The sequence below is a fragment of the Hydra viridissima genome, unplaced genomic scaffold, assembly GCF_058129835.1.
Source record: "Hydra viridissima isolate aposymbiotic clone 2 unplaced genomic scaffold, HvirCarnegie_v1 scaffold_5, whole genome shotgun sequence".
NCBI classification, from domain to species: Eukaryota; Metazoa; Cnidaria; class Hydrozoa; order Anthoathecata; family Hydridae; genus Hydra; species Hydra viridissima.
In genome coordinates, this window is record NW_028324304.1 from 8,341,970 (window position 1) to 8,360,241 (window position 18,272).

Consider the following 18,272-nt stretch of genomic DNA (forward strand, 5'->3'; position numbering starts at 1 on the left):
CTACTATACTTAGGTTGTAGAACAACACACTCAACACTAGTATGTTACAAAATTACCAGTAAACTTTATCCTGCAAGTTGCTTTTTGAAGACAACTCAAAAACCTTTTTCACTTGTAACACTCTTCAAAAATTGTAGACGAAAACGACCAATGCTGCTATTTCCAACGCGACCTTGTTCATGCTTTAAGCATTTCAACAGTTTTAAATTATATGTATATTATAAAAATGTTTTTTCAATATATGTTCACCAGGGCTGTGGAGTCGGAGTCGGAGACGTGGAGTCGTAGTCGGAGCTCATTTTGGCTGGATTCGGAGTCTGAATCGGAAAAATTGTACCGACTCCGACTACGGTTTAAAAAAAATCTTTCAAAGTTTCATAATTTTCATAAGGATTTTATAGATGTTATTCATTAAATTATTTTATGTTCTGTCAGTTTAAAGCACAAGTATCAAACTCTAGCCCTCCAGTTGTTACAAAACTACAAATCTCAGGATGCTCTGAACGTTGACACAATGGGAATTGTAGTTTGCAACAACCGGAGGACAAGGAGTTTGACATGTTATTTTAAGGCCTTTAAAACAGTGATAAGCAATAGAATACTTTACTGCTTATCACTGAGAATCACAAATCACCTCCCTTGCACTCTCCTCTACCTTCCCTTAAAATAGATAACTTCATGATCCCCCAACTCCCGACTTAAATCGTCTGGCTACATACTTTTAGTAGAAAGTTAGGCGTGCCACCACAAAGCACCAAAGAGCTGCTCCACAAACAGAAAGACTGTAAGTGTTTAATTAACTTTGTTTCTCTGGAGAGAGAGAGTATTAGAAAATTAGTGATTGAAGAAGCTGTTAAACAAAAAGAAGAACTTAATGAACCTCTAAAGGGACGCTTTGTGTTTCTTAACATAGTGTTTCTTAACTATTTTGCAATCAATGTCTAATTTTTTTTTTAAATGAAGTAGTTACCAAGACATTGGCAGTAAAAGACACCAAAGCTAATCACATCAATGAATTTTTCCAGGTCTTAGTAGAAAAGATTCTTAAAGAATATGAACCTAAAGAAGAAAAAGTTCTTTCTGTCCAGTATTTCAAACATGATTTTGACAAATTCATGTTATTAGTGACTGCATAAGAGTTTATTGCATAACAAGAGTTAAGAAAAGTTTTTTGTTTAAAAAATATTTTCTAATAAATATTGTTTAAAGCACTAAGTGGTTGGATTATTTGTATCTTAGTGATGAAATAGCCAATGTTAACATTTTACTACAGTATATTTGTTGTTACAAATTGGTTACTTATGAAGGAGTCGGAGTCGGGAGTCGGAGTCGGAATCGGAACAGCAGCTTAGCGACTCCACAGCCCTGATGTTCACTTGTTCGAACTAAATAATCATGACAAAATGTCATAATTATTTAAAGAAGTAAATAAACACTGAAAATACTTTACTTTTTTTTGAAATACTTTTGGATAAAATGGTAGCCTTTAATTAAGGAGAGATGTGGGGGCTAGTAGGGGGTACAGCCCTGGGTCTCACTGCCTTTTAAAAAAATGTGAGGGCGAAAATTTTGTTAAATAATTTTATTTAGATATTTTATCTTAGTGTGGTTTAGAGAGTGATGCAGAAGTGTGGGACAGAAATAGTGACAATAAGGGTGTGAGTGTGTTTGTAGCGCAAATATAGAATGTGATGTATATTAGTCAGTGTGCAACGCAAATATGGTAGAAGCGCGGTAGGACCATCAGACTTTTCAATAACAATTAATAATAATAATGATGTCTTAATACAAAATAAAAATACTTACTACTGGTTTTTCTTCTCATACTTATCTTTCTTAAATATTCTTAATTATTTCTCATCAATATATATTCTCTTAATATTAACTTATGCAAATAACAATACATTGATACAGATAATAAGGCATATTCTAAGTCACTCAAATATCTTTTCTTACCAACTCTTCTCGTAAGGTTCTCTTTAAAATTTCCATAAACTCTTCTCATAAAATCCTCTTTAAAATCTCTTAAAATTCTTTACTCCTTCTATTCATCTCCTACTCTCTCTCTCCTCCTCCTCCTTTTTTCTTCTGTTTCCTTCTCCTCTTTTTTCCTTCTCTGTCGTCTCTTTTTTTGAGCTTTTTATAGTTTTTGGTTGTTTACAGTTGCGTTACTTATTCATCATTTATTCATATGACAGGTTGAGTAAATGTCCGTGTGTACAACTTTTCTTAGTCGTTGTTTTTAAGTTTTCTTCTTTTCACTTTATTATTTATTTATATGACAGGTTTATGAATCATCGCTTATACGTCTTTTCATAGTTGTTGGGGTTTGCAACTGACTTAAAGTTGAACCATTTAGTGCACAAGGTTTGAATGTTTTGTATTACTAGGGGTAAGAAATTATTCTATAAAATGTTTTGGCATATGAAATGAATGGCAGTAGTATAATATTTTAAGTGTAAATATGTAGTATATTGTTTATGCTGGTTATCATAACAGGACAGTTTCTTATGAATATGTTCATTCTTCGTGAACTGAATATAAGTTGTTCAATCTTGAGCAAAGACAGGGAAGATTGGAGGCATGTGTTGCTAGTGAACTTGTTGATCAGAATGTCTGTCATACATAATTTTCTATCTTTACTTCTCTGCAGCAATATTCTGAGATTGAAAAGCACCCAAATAATATGGTAAGTTTTTATCAATTTCTGATTATGTAAGAATAGCCATGATGTGTTGCTCTTGACAAGGGAACATAGTGTGAATGATGGTGTAATATATTTAAGTTGTTAACTGATCTTTTTTAGTTAGCATTGATGAAGAGTGAAGGAGGGTTGACTGTCTATGAACAGTTTTAAACAAATTGCCGGCGCATGACTTACAGCAAAAGATCAATGGGCTTGGAACACACGGGAAGCTGAAGTTTTTGATAGCCTGGAAAATCAGCGTTAGAAAATCAGTGTAATCTACATCTACTGTGAACAATTGTACAAATATGAATCTGTTTGACTGTGAGTCAACAGTTTGACTTGTGGTGTTTGACTTAACAGTAAAATAAAGTAAAACTATTAATATCTTTTTACATGCAGATATAATTTATATTGTCAATGCGGCTATATCAAACAATACAATCTCTAATACATGTGAATCTCTAATACATGTGAATCTCTAATACATGTGAATCTCTAATACATGTGAATCTCTAATACATGTGAATCCATATATATAGGCATAACTATAGTAAATGGTTATATAGTTATAGATTTAAATGACTATTTATTTACATATTTTTTCTCTTTTTTTTATAAGTATTTATTTAAATGTTTATAGTTTAAACTGTTCACATTTTCCCTGGCACCACGTCTAAAAAGATAGAACTGAAAGTAGCACGATTTTTTAATAACGCCAGGATCGCTCTGGTGGTCGTCTGCAGCGCTGTAAGAAAAAGACACTTGAAGTTTTGATTGAGGAAGAGAGTAAAAACGTCTATGAAGGAAATAATGACGACAGTGAAAACAAAGATGACAGTGAAAACAAAGATCCTCGACAAAAAAAGCAAAAGACTTAGAAAACACTTTTATAAATAAAGATATGTAATGATGATTTATATAAATATTATTAAATAAACTGTGTTAAACTACTGAATATTACTAGTTTAAAAAAACAACCACGCTTTACTACTCATACAGGATGAGTAGTAAAGCGTGGTTTTTTTTTGGCCGCTTTAGGGCTAGCCCTTAAGGGACCCTGAAATTTGGCATTTTCATAAGGGTCCCTTAAGGGTCCCTGAAGTTTTTTTAAGGCGGGATGGTAAACTTTTTTCAAAAATTTAGACTCAAACTTTAACTAATTTAAAATTATTTAACTAAATTAAATTATTGTTTAAAAATGCGGTTAAAATGTATATACAGAACAGGAAACAATAATCTTGAAAACTGTCGTCTTTAACTAATTCTATCAAAAGAAGTTATGAATATTTTTTTTTTAAGAACAAAAAATACACTGATGTCTTGATTTGTGGCGATTTTTATTTTCCATCTTTAAATTGCAAATGGAACAACGAGTATCAAAGTGTTAATGTCGCACCGAAATTTTATCAATTGTATTCAAGAAACTTACTTAACACGACATGCTATAAAACCAACATTTCAGCTAAAGTTAAATGGTTATACAAATATTCTAGATCTAATTTTAACAGCAAACTAGTTTCAAGTTTAGTTCACACTGTGGAACCCAAAGAGAAACATCAAATTCTGAACTTTAACTTCAACACCATACCAATTGATCAAATGCATATAGAAAACTCAATTGAAACCACAAAGCTACTATTTAGAAGAGGAAATTATAAAAAATTCACAAAGTTTTTGGATAACCATAAGTGGAGCGAGGATTTCAAAAATTTAGACGTCAATCAGAGTTATTTAAAGTTTATTGATATTTACGGGTTGCGATGAATGTTTACCTAAATAAAAATTGAACAAAAAAAATTTCAGAAGCAATAGAAGATCTTTATGGAAGAATGCACAACTTAACCACGAAAAAAGACTGAAGAGAAACCTTTGGTATCGTTACAAAATATCAGATTTAAAAAATAAAGAACTAAATCAAGAATATAAAGAAATAAATAAAAGAGTAAAAAATCTAGTTAAAAGTAGCATAAAAGCATACGAAAAGAAAATCGCAGTAAAATCAAAACAAAACCAAAAACAAATTTATGCCTATATCAATAGTAAACTTGCAGTTGAGGACCACATAAGGTCACTTATAACCGATAAAAACGAGTAATCTAATGATGTATAGTTGATGGCTAACTATTTAAACAGGTTCTGTTCCGTATTTACAGATGAAAACTATTTAAACAGGTTCTGTTCCGTATTTTACAAATGAAAATCTTAATGTTATTCCATTATGTGAAAGTGTAACAAATTCAATCTTTCCGATTCCTTTGTTCAACGAAACTGATATACCAAACAGATTAACTAAATTTAATGTAGACAAATCTCCAGGAGGTGACAAAGTTCACCCATTAGTTCTAAATAATTGTGCTGAAAGTCTTAGCAAACCGTTATGCATTATTTTCAAGCGATCGCTGTAATCGGGAACACTACCAGAACTTTGGCTCGAAGCAAACATTACATCGTTGTTTAAAAAGGAGATCGCTTAAAGGCTGACAACTACAGACCAATCTCTTTAACCTCTATAGTATGCAAACTAGTTGAAAGTTTTGTCAGTGATAAAATAATGAAACACCATGTTGATAACAATTTAATAACCAAAGATCAACATGGTTTTATAAAAATAAAAAGCTGCATTACAAACCTGCTAGAAACCTTAGATATGCTTACTGATCTTAAAGAAAAAGGTATCTGTGCTGATATTACCTTTTTAGATTTCGCAAAAGCTTTTGACTCGGTTCCACATAGAAGATTAATTCTCAAATTGGAGTCAATCGGTATAAAGGGGTTATTACTTAATTGGTGTTTGTCGTTTTTGAATAACAGAAAACGAAGAGTAGTTCTAGGGAAATATTTATCAGAATGGGAAGCTGTAAGAATTGGAGTACCGCATGGATTATTTCTTAGTCCTTTACTTTTTTGTAATTTTCATCAATGACTTAACACAGAGTTAATAAAACATGCGTTCAACTATATCGACAAAAATACTATGAAACTATTATACACATCACTCGTGCGACCTCACTTAGAGTATGCATTTCAAATATGGAACCCATAATATGCTAAAGATGTTAATCTTTTAGAAAGAGTCCAAAAACGAGCAACTAAAATTTGTTTCCCAAAAGGTGTAAGCTATGAATAAAGATTACAAAATATGGAACTTTCAAATTTGATTGATAGAAGGTTGCGAGGTGATCTAATTCAGATGTTTAGATTTCAAAGGAATATAGATAAAATAAACTGGCATAACGAACCTAAAAGAATAACTAATACTACGAGAGGGCATGATCAGAAATTAAGAAGATAATATGTAAGACACTCACTTTCTAGGCAGAATTTCTTCACCAACCGCCGCGTTGTAGATGCTTGGAATATCCTAGATCAAGATGTTATTAATGCAACTTTTGTAAACGATTTTAAAAACTAAAACTCTTTAATGAAAAATGATTTTAAAAACTAAAACTCTTTAATGAAAAATGATTTTAAAAACTAAAACTCTTTAATGAAAAATGATTTTAAAAACTAAAACTCTTTAATGAAAAATGACTGTTATAGTCTAACATCTACTGTCGTTGGACTCATTTTTCTTGGTAAAACAAGAAAACAGCATTTGATTTATATTATATTATAAAATTGCATAATAATTGCTGACTCTGCATGTTTATGGGCACACTGATAGTTTTAATTTATTTATGTTGAAAGTTTTTCATTGCACATGTATTTAGTCAAATATTACACTGAAAATCAAAGGATTAAAAGTTTTAGTTTTTGTAGGCCAGTACCACTTTAAAGTAGAACAACAATTCTATACAAAAACAGAACTTAACATTATCATATTGTCAATTTTAAAGAAATGCTTACCATTTCCTTTTTCCATTTTATAATATTTTCCACATTATCAGAAGTATTTAATTAGCCATTTTGATACAACATTCACCAGCTGTATTTATTCATCAAGATTAAAAATAAAACTTTGAAGGTCTGACAGTTGTTTTTGCTTTAATATAAGTTCATGATATTTTTTAGAACAGATGCTGCTATTATTAGTTTCATGTCAAAAAAATACTACAAGTTGTTCAAATTCAATTCACCTTTTAATGTCGAATTTCTTTTATAATAGCTCACCCGAAGCTCCTGAAATACCAAAAAGTGCACAAAGAAACTCATAATCACCAAAGATAAATACTGTAATGTTCTTATCCCTAGATATATAAAAACTTCATATATATGTATTTTTTGAAATCAGTAACTCTACATATATATATATATATATATATATATATATATATATATATATATATATATATATATATATATATATATATATATATATATTGAGTATCTTTTTTCAGGAATGAACTTATGATGTAAAAGGCCATTTCAGCTGCATAAAAACAAAAATATAAATAACATGGCAACTTTCAAAGATGTACATACTATATAAATCTTATTTTAATGCTGTAAGCTACAAGCAGTGTTAAAAATTGCGTTAATGTAAGAGTATAGCATATGTCATTTGAAATTGACATATTCTACATTTGATAAACTAACTTTTTTTTTTTAAAGATTTTAGTTTTTGCTTAGTTAACTTCAGACCTTTCTAGTGGATCAAGATTTTTGAGAATATGTGTTGATAGATCTTTTACATAACCCCAAGGTGCTAGATTTATTTCAAACTTTCCATTCTCTTCTTTGTAAAAGGTGAAAGGAGTATTTTCAACCACATTTTCATCTCCAGACTAGGTTTCAGCAACTATTTAGAGAATACCAATTTATAAACAATGCCAGCTTCTTGAGTTGTAGCACTTGTACATAGTTTTGAACCTGCCAAAATCAATACTATATTGTCATCACTTGTTAGCCATCAACGTAAAGTAAAAAAATTGAATGCTCAGTAAAACTTGCTATGTTATGTTGTATATAGACTAAATTTCAGTATTAAAAAAAAAAAAATATGGAAAATCTACAGTCACATTTTATTTTATTTTGACTTTAAAATTCTCAGTTTTTACCTTTATCGACAGCTGCTTTTTCAGTTCTTAACATTAGCGCGAAATTAAATTTCAAGGTTTTTTTAAGAATTATGTATACTTTGCTTATAATTGGAACTATTCCAATTTACATTTTTTAAAGAAGATTTCTATTTGTAAAATTGTTTGAGAAAACTTTAGGATTTCCACCACTGATAAATCATAAATTTTTTAATGTTTACATCGCTTTCGATTTCTATTTCTGGATCATGCGCATAATAACTTAGCGCAGTTGCTCTTTAAGTTAATGACCGTGTATTCCGCACGTGTTCCTATTAAAAGAAAACTAGTCCAAGTACATTTTCGTCATATTAACCTGTTGCAAACGGCACACGATATGAAAATCGTACTTTAGCCCTTCCGACACGTTGTTTAAAACCTTGATAAAAGTTCCATTTTATAATTTACAGCGCTATTCTTGTAAACAAAAAAATTAAAAATCATCTGAGACGTGATAACGATAGCGACATTAATATTGTATCTAATTTTCTAACAGAGTCGCATATTTAATAACTTTATCTATTCATTAAAGAACGATTTATATACGTTATAAATTTATAATTATAAATATAATTATAAATATATAAAATATTAAAGTTGACAAGTTAAGACTTTGGTAAAACAATTAAAAATTCTCATTCGAACAAAAATATAATTGCGTAAATTATTTATAACTCATTGTTATGATTTGTATGAAATGGTTTTTTTTAAAAAAAGAAAAATGCTCTGTATAAACTTTTTTTAAAAAATAAATCGTTGCGTTTAAACTATGGACTTGAAGAGGTAATTAGATATCTAACTCCTATAAAGTTTTTTAAGCGTCCTAATTAACGTTTTTTCCAATCATTACGATTACAAAATTTCATTCGTTGTTTTGTTTTTTTTTATTTCAGACCAGAGAGCGGGAAAAATTTCTTTCGTTGTTTTTTTTTATTTCAGACCAGAGAGCGGGAAAAAAGAAAAAGTACAAGATGTAAGACAAAATATTTGATTAGTAATACTAAAAAAAAAAAAAAAAAAAAAAATGAACTTGATAGTTTATTCAATGTTTCATATTAGGCTGCACATCATTTTAAAAAACTTTGCAAGAGTTTGTTTTATTTTCTCATCACTGAATTATGATTTTGATCTTTCAGTTGTTCCAAGAGTTTGTTTTATTAGAAAAAAAAATTCACGTATTTTAAATATAAACAAATCCCCTTGTTAAAATATGTTAAGAAACTTGATTATTTCGCTCTCAATAAACTTCGTTCGTATTACTCACAAGTAATATTACGCATTTAAAGAATGTATTATACACTAATATATAAATTGTCAATTAAAAGAAAGGATAAAAATGGAAGGATGGTTCTGAGTGCCAGAACCAAATGTTTTGAGGTTTTGAGATTTTTTCAATCAGCAGTTTAAAATTTTTTCTTTACAACTTTTTTTGCTTTGTAAAACCTAAATTTTGAGAGCTAAAAGTTTAATTAGTTAAAAATGAAAAGAAAAGAAACAAAAAAAGACAACTAGGGGAACCTGTTGAACCTCTGACCACTTCTTGCTTCCGGGTTTTTTTTTTTCTAGACTATTGAATCAATTTAAACCATTCAAAGTTTGTGTTATTCTCTTATATTTTGCACCAAAACTATACCTTTGACTTTTTTCTCAATCAACCAAAAAGAATCATTTTTGAGCGTTTTAAAAACGTAGTCAAAAGGTCAAAGGTACAACATGTACGTTGTACCTTTGACCGAGGTGTGTTGTTCCTTCGTCCATAATGTCATTAAGAAGTAATCATGAATTATTTGGACTATTACAGCTTCGTTATATGTTATAAAGAAATTTCTAGCTAACCACATGTCTATATATATATATATATATATATATATATATATATATATATATATATATATATATATATATATATATGCTCTAAAAGTACGATTTAGCCCTACGAAGCACGTTTTTCATTTTATGGAGTAAAAAGAAATTTTTTTATAGAACATTTTCAGTATTGCAAATTTTGTTACGTAGTTTATTAGTTATTCAATGATATATTCGATGATATATTCGATGATATATATAGATAGTGGGTTGCGTAAAAGTTTTTTAAAAGCTCGACTATCAAAATAAAAAACTAACAAATAGTTCATGAGCTCACTTTTCTATAATTTCCTAATTTTAGCAACTATGATTAGGCACTTGCACATATAGACAGTATAGCTGGCCTATATGCCCGTAAATATAGAGTAGATAGAAGTGTCTTTTTATAGGAAGCAAGGGCACCTCTTCGTTAGACCATATATCATCCATATGCTATCCTTTAGAACTGGAAGAGAAAATCTCGTCAGAAACGAAAAGAACGTTTACTAGAACAGAAAATAGCTATAGAAAGACGACCATCATCAGCACCTGACGAAAATAGCAAACCAGAAATCAGAACTGATCGTCCTAAAACGGGACTTACAATGAAATCGTCAAGTTTTTCAAGTAAAACTTAAATTTAAATTCACTCAAGATTAAACATAAATACATTAAAACACATACATACATACATACATACATACATACATACATACATACATACATACATACATACATACATACATACATACATACATACATACATACATACATACATACATACATACATACATACATACATACATACATACATACATACATACGTCCATGCATGCGTTTATGCTACATATATGCATACAAGAAACAAATAAAACTTACAGTTTTGCAATCAATCGTTTCAGCAAAGCAATCGTTGACAGATGATAAAACAAACAAAATCGTAGTTCTTCTAAATAATCAAAAACCAACTGACAAATGGAAAGATTATGTCAAACTGTTATATAAAACTGACAAAAATGAAGTAATAACAGCAAATGACGATCAAGTTGATTTAACTGAAGATTTTAACAACTGCGAGAACACTGTTAAATCAGAAACAAGGCAAAGAAAAAATTTTAAAGAGTTTCATTCAGTATCGTCAGATTCCGATGATGTGGACGACGAACTTGACGAAAGTGACTATGTAGATGAAGACGAAGACCAAGGCGAAAGAGCGGGAGAAAAATCTGGAGATTATTCAAATCATGAAAGAGAAAGTCTCATTGAGCCAGATGACGGCAAATCGACAACAAAAGGAGATGCTACTTCGTGCATTACAGAAGGAGATGCTACTTCCTGCATTACTATTGATTATGCCAAGAACCAAGATCTAACCTTTCTAATTTCGGAAAGTACTAATGTCATCAAAACCAACCCAGAAATATCTTCGGACGCAGTAGAAGAATTTAAAGAAGAAGATTATGAGGAGTTAGATAAAAACAAAGATGAATTAGTAAAGCTGAAATCTTTACCTAAGAAAGAAATAAAAACAATTTCAGATCTATTAAGCGATACAGACGGATCAGACCAAGAAGATTTGATTACTTCAGGTAGCCAAACAACCAAGATTCTTGAAGCCGAAAGTGCCACCCAACTCAATCATGAATGTATAAGTTTGAAAGATAAAAACGGAGAAAAACAATTTTCAAATGAACCTTTGCGAAAAAATTACAAACATTTTAATCCAGTAATTATTCCTGTGGAATTTTCTTCCAAAAACACGTCTTTAAGCAACACGCTCAGCGAGGATTCAACCTCTTCGATTGCGTTATCTAACGTAGACAGTATGGATAATGTCATTGACGAACTATTGAGCGAAACGACGGTAGTATCAATTAGACCCATTGTAAAAAAGATTCCGTTAACGCCAAAAACGAATGCGCTTGATGAAGAGCTTGATGATCTTCTTAAAGAGCTGCAAAATTAAAACTTTAAAAAAAACTTTTTCTGTTAAAACTTTTTTCATTTAACACATAAAAAAAATTGAATCAAAAACTTTAAAAGAGAATGGAACATCTGCTGTGTAAATAGTTAATAAACAAAATCTTAAATGAGGAAATAAAAGTTGAACACATCTTTTCATCCAACTTCATTTGGTTTTAGACCTCCATCTGCTGAATGTGAAATCATCATAATAATTTAGCGGTAGCCTTAATGATGGTCTCAAGAACTTTGCAACACTACGAAGGTTTACGGAATCGTCGAACTCTTGGCTATATAATTGCCTTCCGTGAGAATAAAGATTGTTGTCAAACCTGCCTCTGCGTACAGTCATACATAAACACTTTAAAGATATTGAATGAAATATTTGAATAGAATATAAATAAAAAGATTTAAATGATAATTAAATATATAATCTAATCTTAGAAATAAAAGAAAAAAAACTCTTCGGCCTCCAGGATGGTTAGGAAATTGCCGATAGTCTTCAATTAATTGAAAGTGATGTCCTTTTCTACCTCGTTCTCTTTACTACTTGATAATTGCGACCTGTAAGAAACCCGTTTGAAAACCACTCCAGTTACAATTAATGTGTACTATTAAACTTTCAATTCATCAATTTGTTTGTTAAATTTATTTGTTAAGTTATTAAATTTTCAAATTTAATTTTTTCAATTGATTCAATTAAATATAGTTTTGGCAAAATCAATACTCAAATTAATTGTAAAATATTTATGCTGAAAAATTTTTTAAACACACGCAAAAAAAAAAAAAAGAATTACCAAACAAATTAACTTATGTATGAATGTATATATAAAAACATACATGAAGAACTTTTATTTAAAAATCATATTTATCATGTTTATGTTACCGATCTACCGTGTTTTTTTTTTGTTTTTTTTTGTTTTTCGCCACCATTTATTTTGTAGAATTATTGTATAAGAAGCACTTCATAATATTTAAAACAAGGTTGTTTAAAAATCTAGTAAAAATGGCTAGTATACCTTCAACTCCTACATGCTCTTAACTGTTGAAGAGTTCACAGTATCAATACTGGGAATTCAAATCAAAATTGCAGACATCACATCGAATTTTGTTCTTCACCTCATTTTGAATAGGAAAAACTGGTAATTGTTTCCAGGATTTAATAAGTAATTACATTAAATAAGGGTTAAGTCAAGTGTTTTCAAAACTGGGCTTAAACGCAATTATATAACATGACGCAATTATAAAACATGACGCAATTATATAACATGACGCAATTATATAACATGACGCAATTATATAACATGACGCAATTATAAAACATGACGCAATTATAAAACATGACGCAATTATATAACATGACGCAATTATATAACATGACGCAATTATATAACATGACGCAATTATATAACATGACGCAATTATATAACATGACGCAATTATATAACATGGATTCATTTTCTGATGTCTAATTACCCTGACAAAAAAAAAAAAATTTTTTCTCTGGTGTCTAAAATTTCATAACTAATTTTAGTTGTATTTTTGACGCAGATTATAATAATACTATCAGTTTACTTCTATCAGCTCTAGTTTTTGAGATATTTAAGATTTTCTCACCCAACGGTTCTATCATTGAATTATATTAACAGATTATAGTTTCCCAGTATATTTCTTCGGGATTGCATTAATTGTCGAACTTTTATTTTTGAAAAATTTGTTCTATTTATCAAAAATTTGTTCGGTTGTATTTTAGATGTTGTGATAAATTGAAAATTAGAAGTTAAAAGTTTTTGACTTGGCATAATTACGAAGATAAACTAAGATAACCAAGATAAATTTTGGGAACCTCATATCATGTGTTAAACGTGAACAGAACATCTGCGTCAGTAGATAAATGGGAAGACAAAGTGCATGAAATTTGGTATCCCGACGGTGTGAAGAGAGCAACGAGACCACTGTGATGATTGTTATTTTTGTTCGGTTAATGTTCAGGGTATCAATAAAAGCAACCGTACTAAATGGGTATATCTTGATCAGGATTTGACAAGACGATGCGTTCCTCATTTTGAGGAGATATTGCTACCAATTTATACGAATTATCCAGATTCATCATATGAGTCGGATTAATCTGAATTTGAAACCTGCGATAATCAAAAAGACTTCGAAGGACCTTCATCGTTAAAATCAGGTTTCAGTCAGGAAGAGTTGATTGAGCTCATCAGAGACCTCGGTCTGACAAAATAGTTGTGGTAATGCATTGTCAGTATATACGGTAATAGAGTTTTAATATTATCAATCTTTTTCTTCGATATTTTTAATGATGTTATTATTTTTTATTTTAATTCAGCAAGTGATGTCTGCAGTGGTCTTCTTTTCTTTGCAATATTTACTTGCTTGTACCCATCTTTATCAATTTAGTGTTTGATATAGAAAATCTTAATGTTTTCTCCATTAAAGTGATAGAAAACTTCGTATGCTAAATCTAATCTTTTACCATCGTTTGTATGTGTAGTCCTTTTAATATTTAAAGACAAAACTAAAAAAAAATTGTTACTTCAAATGGTGTTTTTTTGTTTGCTTTGCTACTTGCCATTCTCCTGAAGAATAAATTTGTGGTTCTTACTTTCTATGACATTTTTCAATAAGATCAGCTTTATCCGAAGGAAGATGAGTATGGCCATTGTAAGAGAAAATTGTGAGTTATACTTTTAATTTTTTTCTCTTTTATCAACTATAACCAGAGGGCCATCAGTAGGCAATTTTTGTTTTGTCTGGGACAATTATCAGTGAAGTCATTTACTTCAGTTATTGTGCTTAAATACTTTAAAAGAATGGATGCTACTTCATCACTTCCTTTTTTTACTATATTTTCTGTCCTAAAAAACATGTGACTCTTTTCCAATGTAGTATCATGTATACCAAAATTATAAATCCATATTTTTCTACAATGAAATGCCAGTTATTAATTTTTGGAGTGTAAAAGCTTGTTGTAAATCGAAAGTTGTAACTATTTTCCTACTGTTGTTTTTTGAAACTGCCGTTTCTAATTTATGATCAATTTTGCATTCTGAACAAAAAAATTTTCGTTCTGCCTTTCAATTCTTCAATCCATAAACATTTATTTTTCCTAGGAATTCATTTTTACATATTTTAATGCTCTAGCCATTAAAATTAATAAAATAATTTGCTTTGTAATTTCTACTAAATTCATTTAGTTTTGTTTATGTCTGTAAAACTTGTTCTTCTGAACGATATTTACGCATCCAAATAGATAACTGCTCTGATAACTCCCATGATACTAAATTCTAGAATTCATCAAAAATTCAGCACCAATTTTTCCCTGCATTTAATTTTACAACCACAAGATGATCCTAAAATTCTAGCCTGAAATAACTTTTTAGTTTTACCACTAAAATATTCGTGATTTAGATTACGTTTGTTTTTGTGTGCTTTCATTTTTTTATCTCCTGCGACTCTTAGGTTAAATTAAAACACCGGTTCCGATGTTTCGTAAATGTCGTATTTAACACAATTTGCAATAAGATGATTTTAAGATTGTGGCTCTAGTTTTAAGAATTATGTTAAAACATATTTTTGACTATTGCGTATAAAATTTATGACTATAAAAATGATAATTCCTTTTTGAAAAAATTTGTCATTGTTTCACAATAAGCCCTATATTTTATTGCAGGAAACCCGAAAAGCGTGGCTTCAGCGACATGAGTGACTGAATTTGGTAGATATTATTATATACATACATATATATATATATATATATATATATATATATATATATATATATATATATATATATATATATATATATATATATATATATACAGTTCTGTGAATAAGTTTTAGTCCACCTTAAGTTTATAACTATTTTTGATTTTATCGTAAAAATATGAAGGACTTATGAAGTAAAAATAAATCAGGTTTATAGAAACATATATTATAAACAAAAATATCTAGAAATAATTTGATAAAATATGATACAAAAAGAAAGAACAATTAATACTTCGTATGTCCGCCTTTTGCGTTGATCACAGAAGCGAATCTCCTGGGAATTGATTCATACAAATTTGTAATGAATTTTTGTGGAATATTGTCCCACTCTCTTTTTAATATTCAAAGACATTCTTCGACAATTTTGGGTTTATATTCTGCCTTTTTTTTATCCAAATAATCCCAAACATGTTCAATAATGTTCAAATCTGGACTTTGAGGAGGCCAGTTCATTACTTCAAAAACTCCCTCCTCACAAATGTCCTGTAAATATTTTTTGGCCACTTGGGAACAATATTTGGGATCATTGTCTTGCTGTAGAATTAAATTATTACCAATTAGTCTCATTCCAGAGGGTATTGCATGATGTCTTAAAATTTCTTTATACTGTTCTCCTGTCAGTTTGCCATCAATTCTGATTAAATCACCTACTCCAGATGATGAAATACAACCGCAAACTAAAACAGAACCTCCCCCATGCTTGATTGTTGGATGTAGATAATCAGGGCGATAAGCCTCTCCTACCCTTCTTCTTACATACTGTCGTCTTCTGCTACCAAACAATTCAAATTTTGGTTCATCTGTGTATAGTACACGGTTTAACATTCCTTGCGTCCAATCATTATGCTGTTTTGCATATTTAAGTCTTTTTTCTTTACTGCCACGACGTAGTAAAGGCTTTCGAACGGCAACACACCCTCTTAATCCAGCTTTTATTGCCACGACATAGTAAAGGCTTTCGAACGGCAACACACCCTCTTAATCCAGCTTTTATCAAATGTCGTTGAAGCAAGATGAGGAAACATTTGTCCCAGCCGCAGTCTGAATGTCTTGGGCTACTTCACAAACCTCTAGTTCACTGGAGGTTTTTTTCCGATTTCGCAGAGACACATTTTTAAAATATTTTTATGTCATGTTTTGTAAGCTTTGGAGGTCTTTCACTTCGAATTTTATCCCCAAGAGATCCCGTGTTTTTTAAATTTTTTTTATAATTTCTCTAATGGCTGTCCTTGAATATTTTGTCTTTTGGACAAATTGTCGTTGAGAATAACCTTCTTCATGAAGCACGATAATTTTTTTACGTTCCAGTAGTGGAATTTTACCCATTTTCTTACTCAAATAACAATAAAAATAATAATACAAAAGAAAAAAAAAAAACAAAAAAAAAACGTAATTTAGAAAAAGTTTCTCTCTTAAAAAACCAAAGAATAATATTAAACACACAGTAACTATGAAATATCTTTGTAAACTGTACTATCATCTAATATGAAGCCTTCACAGCAATAAATAAACAAAAATACAAGAGCAAACTATAAACAAACAAGCTGATACGAATTGGGTTCAGACCAGCATACAATAAAAATAAACACGTTAGATATCTAAATACTAAAATCTATGTAAAATTTTGATAAATATTGCTTTTGTTTGTTAAAATAGGGTTTAGTATTGTCTGAAGTTAGACATTGTTTTATATAAAAAAATAATCGGAAGCTATTATTCAAAATCTGCTAAAAAAGCATGAGTGGGCTAAAACTTATTCACAGCACTGTATATATTAACGTTGTGGGGGTGAAATTACTTTTATAATTTCGTGTTTAAGTTTACTATAAAAATATAGCCTATTCTAAGAAAAGATAACTAAATGATGATGAGTTGCGCCAAGAAGGTGAAAATATTTTTTAGGAAAAAGAGAAAAACATGACATGTAGCGTTGACAACGTAAATGACATAGCGATGACAACGTAAATGACATATAGCGATGACAACGTAAATGATCCATATTTTGTAGACGATTTTTCTGATTCATCAGAATGTTCTTCTGAAAATAAGATAGAGGATGTCGAAGAAGACAAACAAGTAGACAACCCGACTGCATTCTAAATGGGCAAACGTAACTGGTGAATATCACCAAGTTTTTTAATTTGATGTTGTTTAATTTGATGTGCTTGTAGGACTATATCTTAATTTGGATTCATCAAACGCAACTATCAGTTTATTTCCTGTTTCTAACAGAAGATTAACTTTATTGATGGTTATTGAGTCTAACAAAATGCTGCACAGGTATTAGAAAAAGCTGATTCTATAAAAGCAAAAAGCAGACTTGCCTGTATCAATGGTCAATGTTTTAATAGTGTATAATTACGGAAGAAAATAGTGGAATTACAATTGAATATTCAACTTGCAGCCTTTAACTAAAACTAACTTTGACTCTTTCCCTAAAACAGAGAGAGAAAAAAAGTTATAAAACCACACGAGAAAAAGGAAAAACAGAAGAGAAATGCAAAAAAAAAAAACAAAATTAGAAAAAGGTTTATTTTTTTGCTATAAAAAAAAAAAAAAAAAAAAAAAAGACGGAACAAGAATGTAAAATAAGAGTAAAACTAAGCAAACGAGTTACCACTGAGATTCTGATACATGCCCTCATAAGTCTTTTATTGGTATTGTATGCTTTCTAAGCTATTTTTGAATTTTTATAATTTGTAAAGTGTATAGAATTAGTTTTTGTTTATTAATCTTTGAATAAATAATGTTTCAAATATGATTAAATTTTCATTTATTTTTCTTTTTCTGTAGCGACGAATCATAAATACACAAGTTGATACACATGCCAGACAATGTAGACAGATCACACTTTACTTTAATAATCAAAAGCCGGCAAACAATTCTGTTTTAAACCAACAAATTTAAGTGTCCACCGGCGCGTTATGCGCGTCAAGGCAACGCTTATACTTGTACGCCGGCTGCACAAAATTGTC

The 18,272-nt window shown here is 29.9% G+C and overlaps 1 protein-coding gene and 1 long non-coding RNA gene across 8 annotated transcripts; one reads left to right on the plus strand and one right to left on the minus strand.

The window, feature by feature from the left end:
• Positions 1-1,593: 1,593 nt before the first annotated feature.
• On the minus strand, positions 1,594-8,143 carry LOC149888424 (uncharacterized). 6 transcript variants are annotated; one of them, XR_016452333.1, is made up of 6 exons: positions 7,687-8,143; positions 7,271-7,498; positions 6,766-6,808; positions 6,536-6,614; positions 5,998-6,050; positions 1,594-3,434 (listed from the first exon to the last, which is right to left on the minus strand). It is a non-coding gene; the product is annotated as an uncharacterized LOC149888424 (long non-coding RNA). The 6 variants fall into 6 exon arrangements; XR_016452331.1 differs by having other exon boundaries at positions 6,536-6,671; XR_016452334.1 differs by having other exon boundaries at positions 6,766-6,876.
• A 258-nt stretch (positions 8,144-8,401) lies between these two features.
• Positions 8,402-11,932, plus strand: LOC145189482 (uncharacterized). 2 transcript variants are annotated; one of them, XM_090086785.1, is made up of 4 exons: positions 8,402-8,487; positions 8,644-8,677; positions 10,014-10,176; positions 10,452-11,932. In XM_090086785.1, exons 1-4 carry the CDS (start codon positions 8,474-8,476, stop codon positions 11,513-11,515), a joined length of 1,275 nt encoding a protein of 424 aa, XP_089942911.1. In that variant the 5' UTR covers positions 8,402-8,473; the 3' UTR covers positions 11,516-11,932. The 2 variants fall into 2 exon arrangements, with proteins under 2 accessions (XP_089942911.1, XP_089942912.1); XM_090086786.1 differs by having other exon boundaries at positions 8,428-8,487; positions 8,598-8,677.
• The last annotated feature ends 6,340 nt before the right edge of the window (positions 11,933-18,272 follow it).

What these genes read in the sequence shown, in the direction of transcription:
- LOC145189482 (XM_090086785.1), top strand. An exon ending in AAAAAGAAAAAGTACAAGAT is followed by an intron (nt 8,678 to 10,013) that starts GTAAGACAAAAT and finishes GCTATCCTTTAG; the next exon opens with AACTGGAAGAGAAAATCTCG. An exon ending in GAAATCGTCAAGTTTTTCAA is followed by an intron (nt 10,177 to 10,451) that starts GTAAAACTTAAA and finishes CAATCGTTTCAG; the next exon opens with CAAAGCAATCGTTGACAGAT.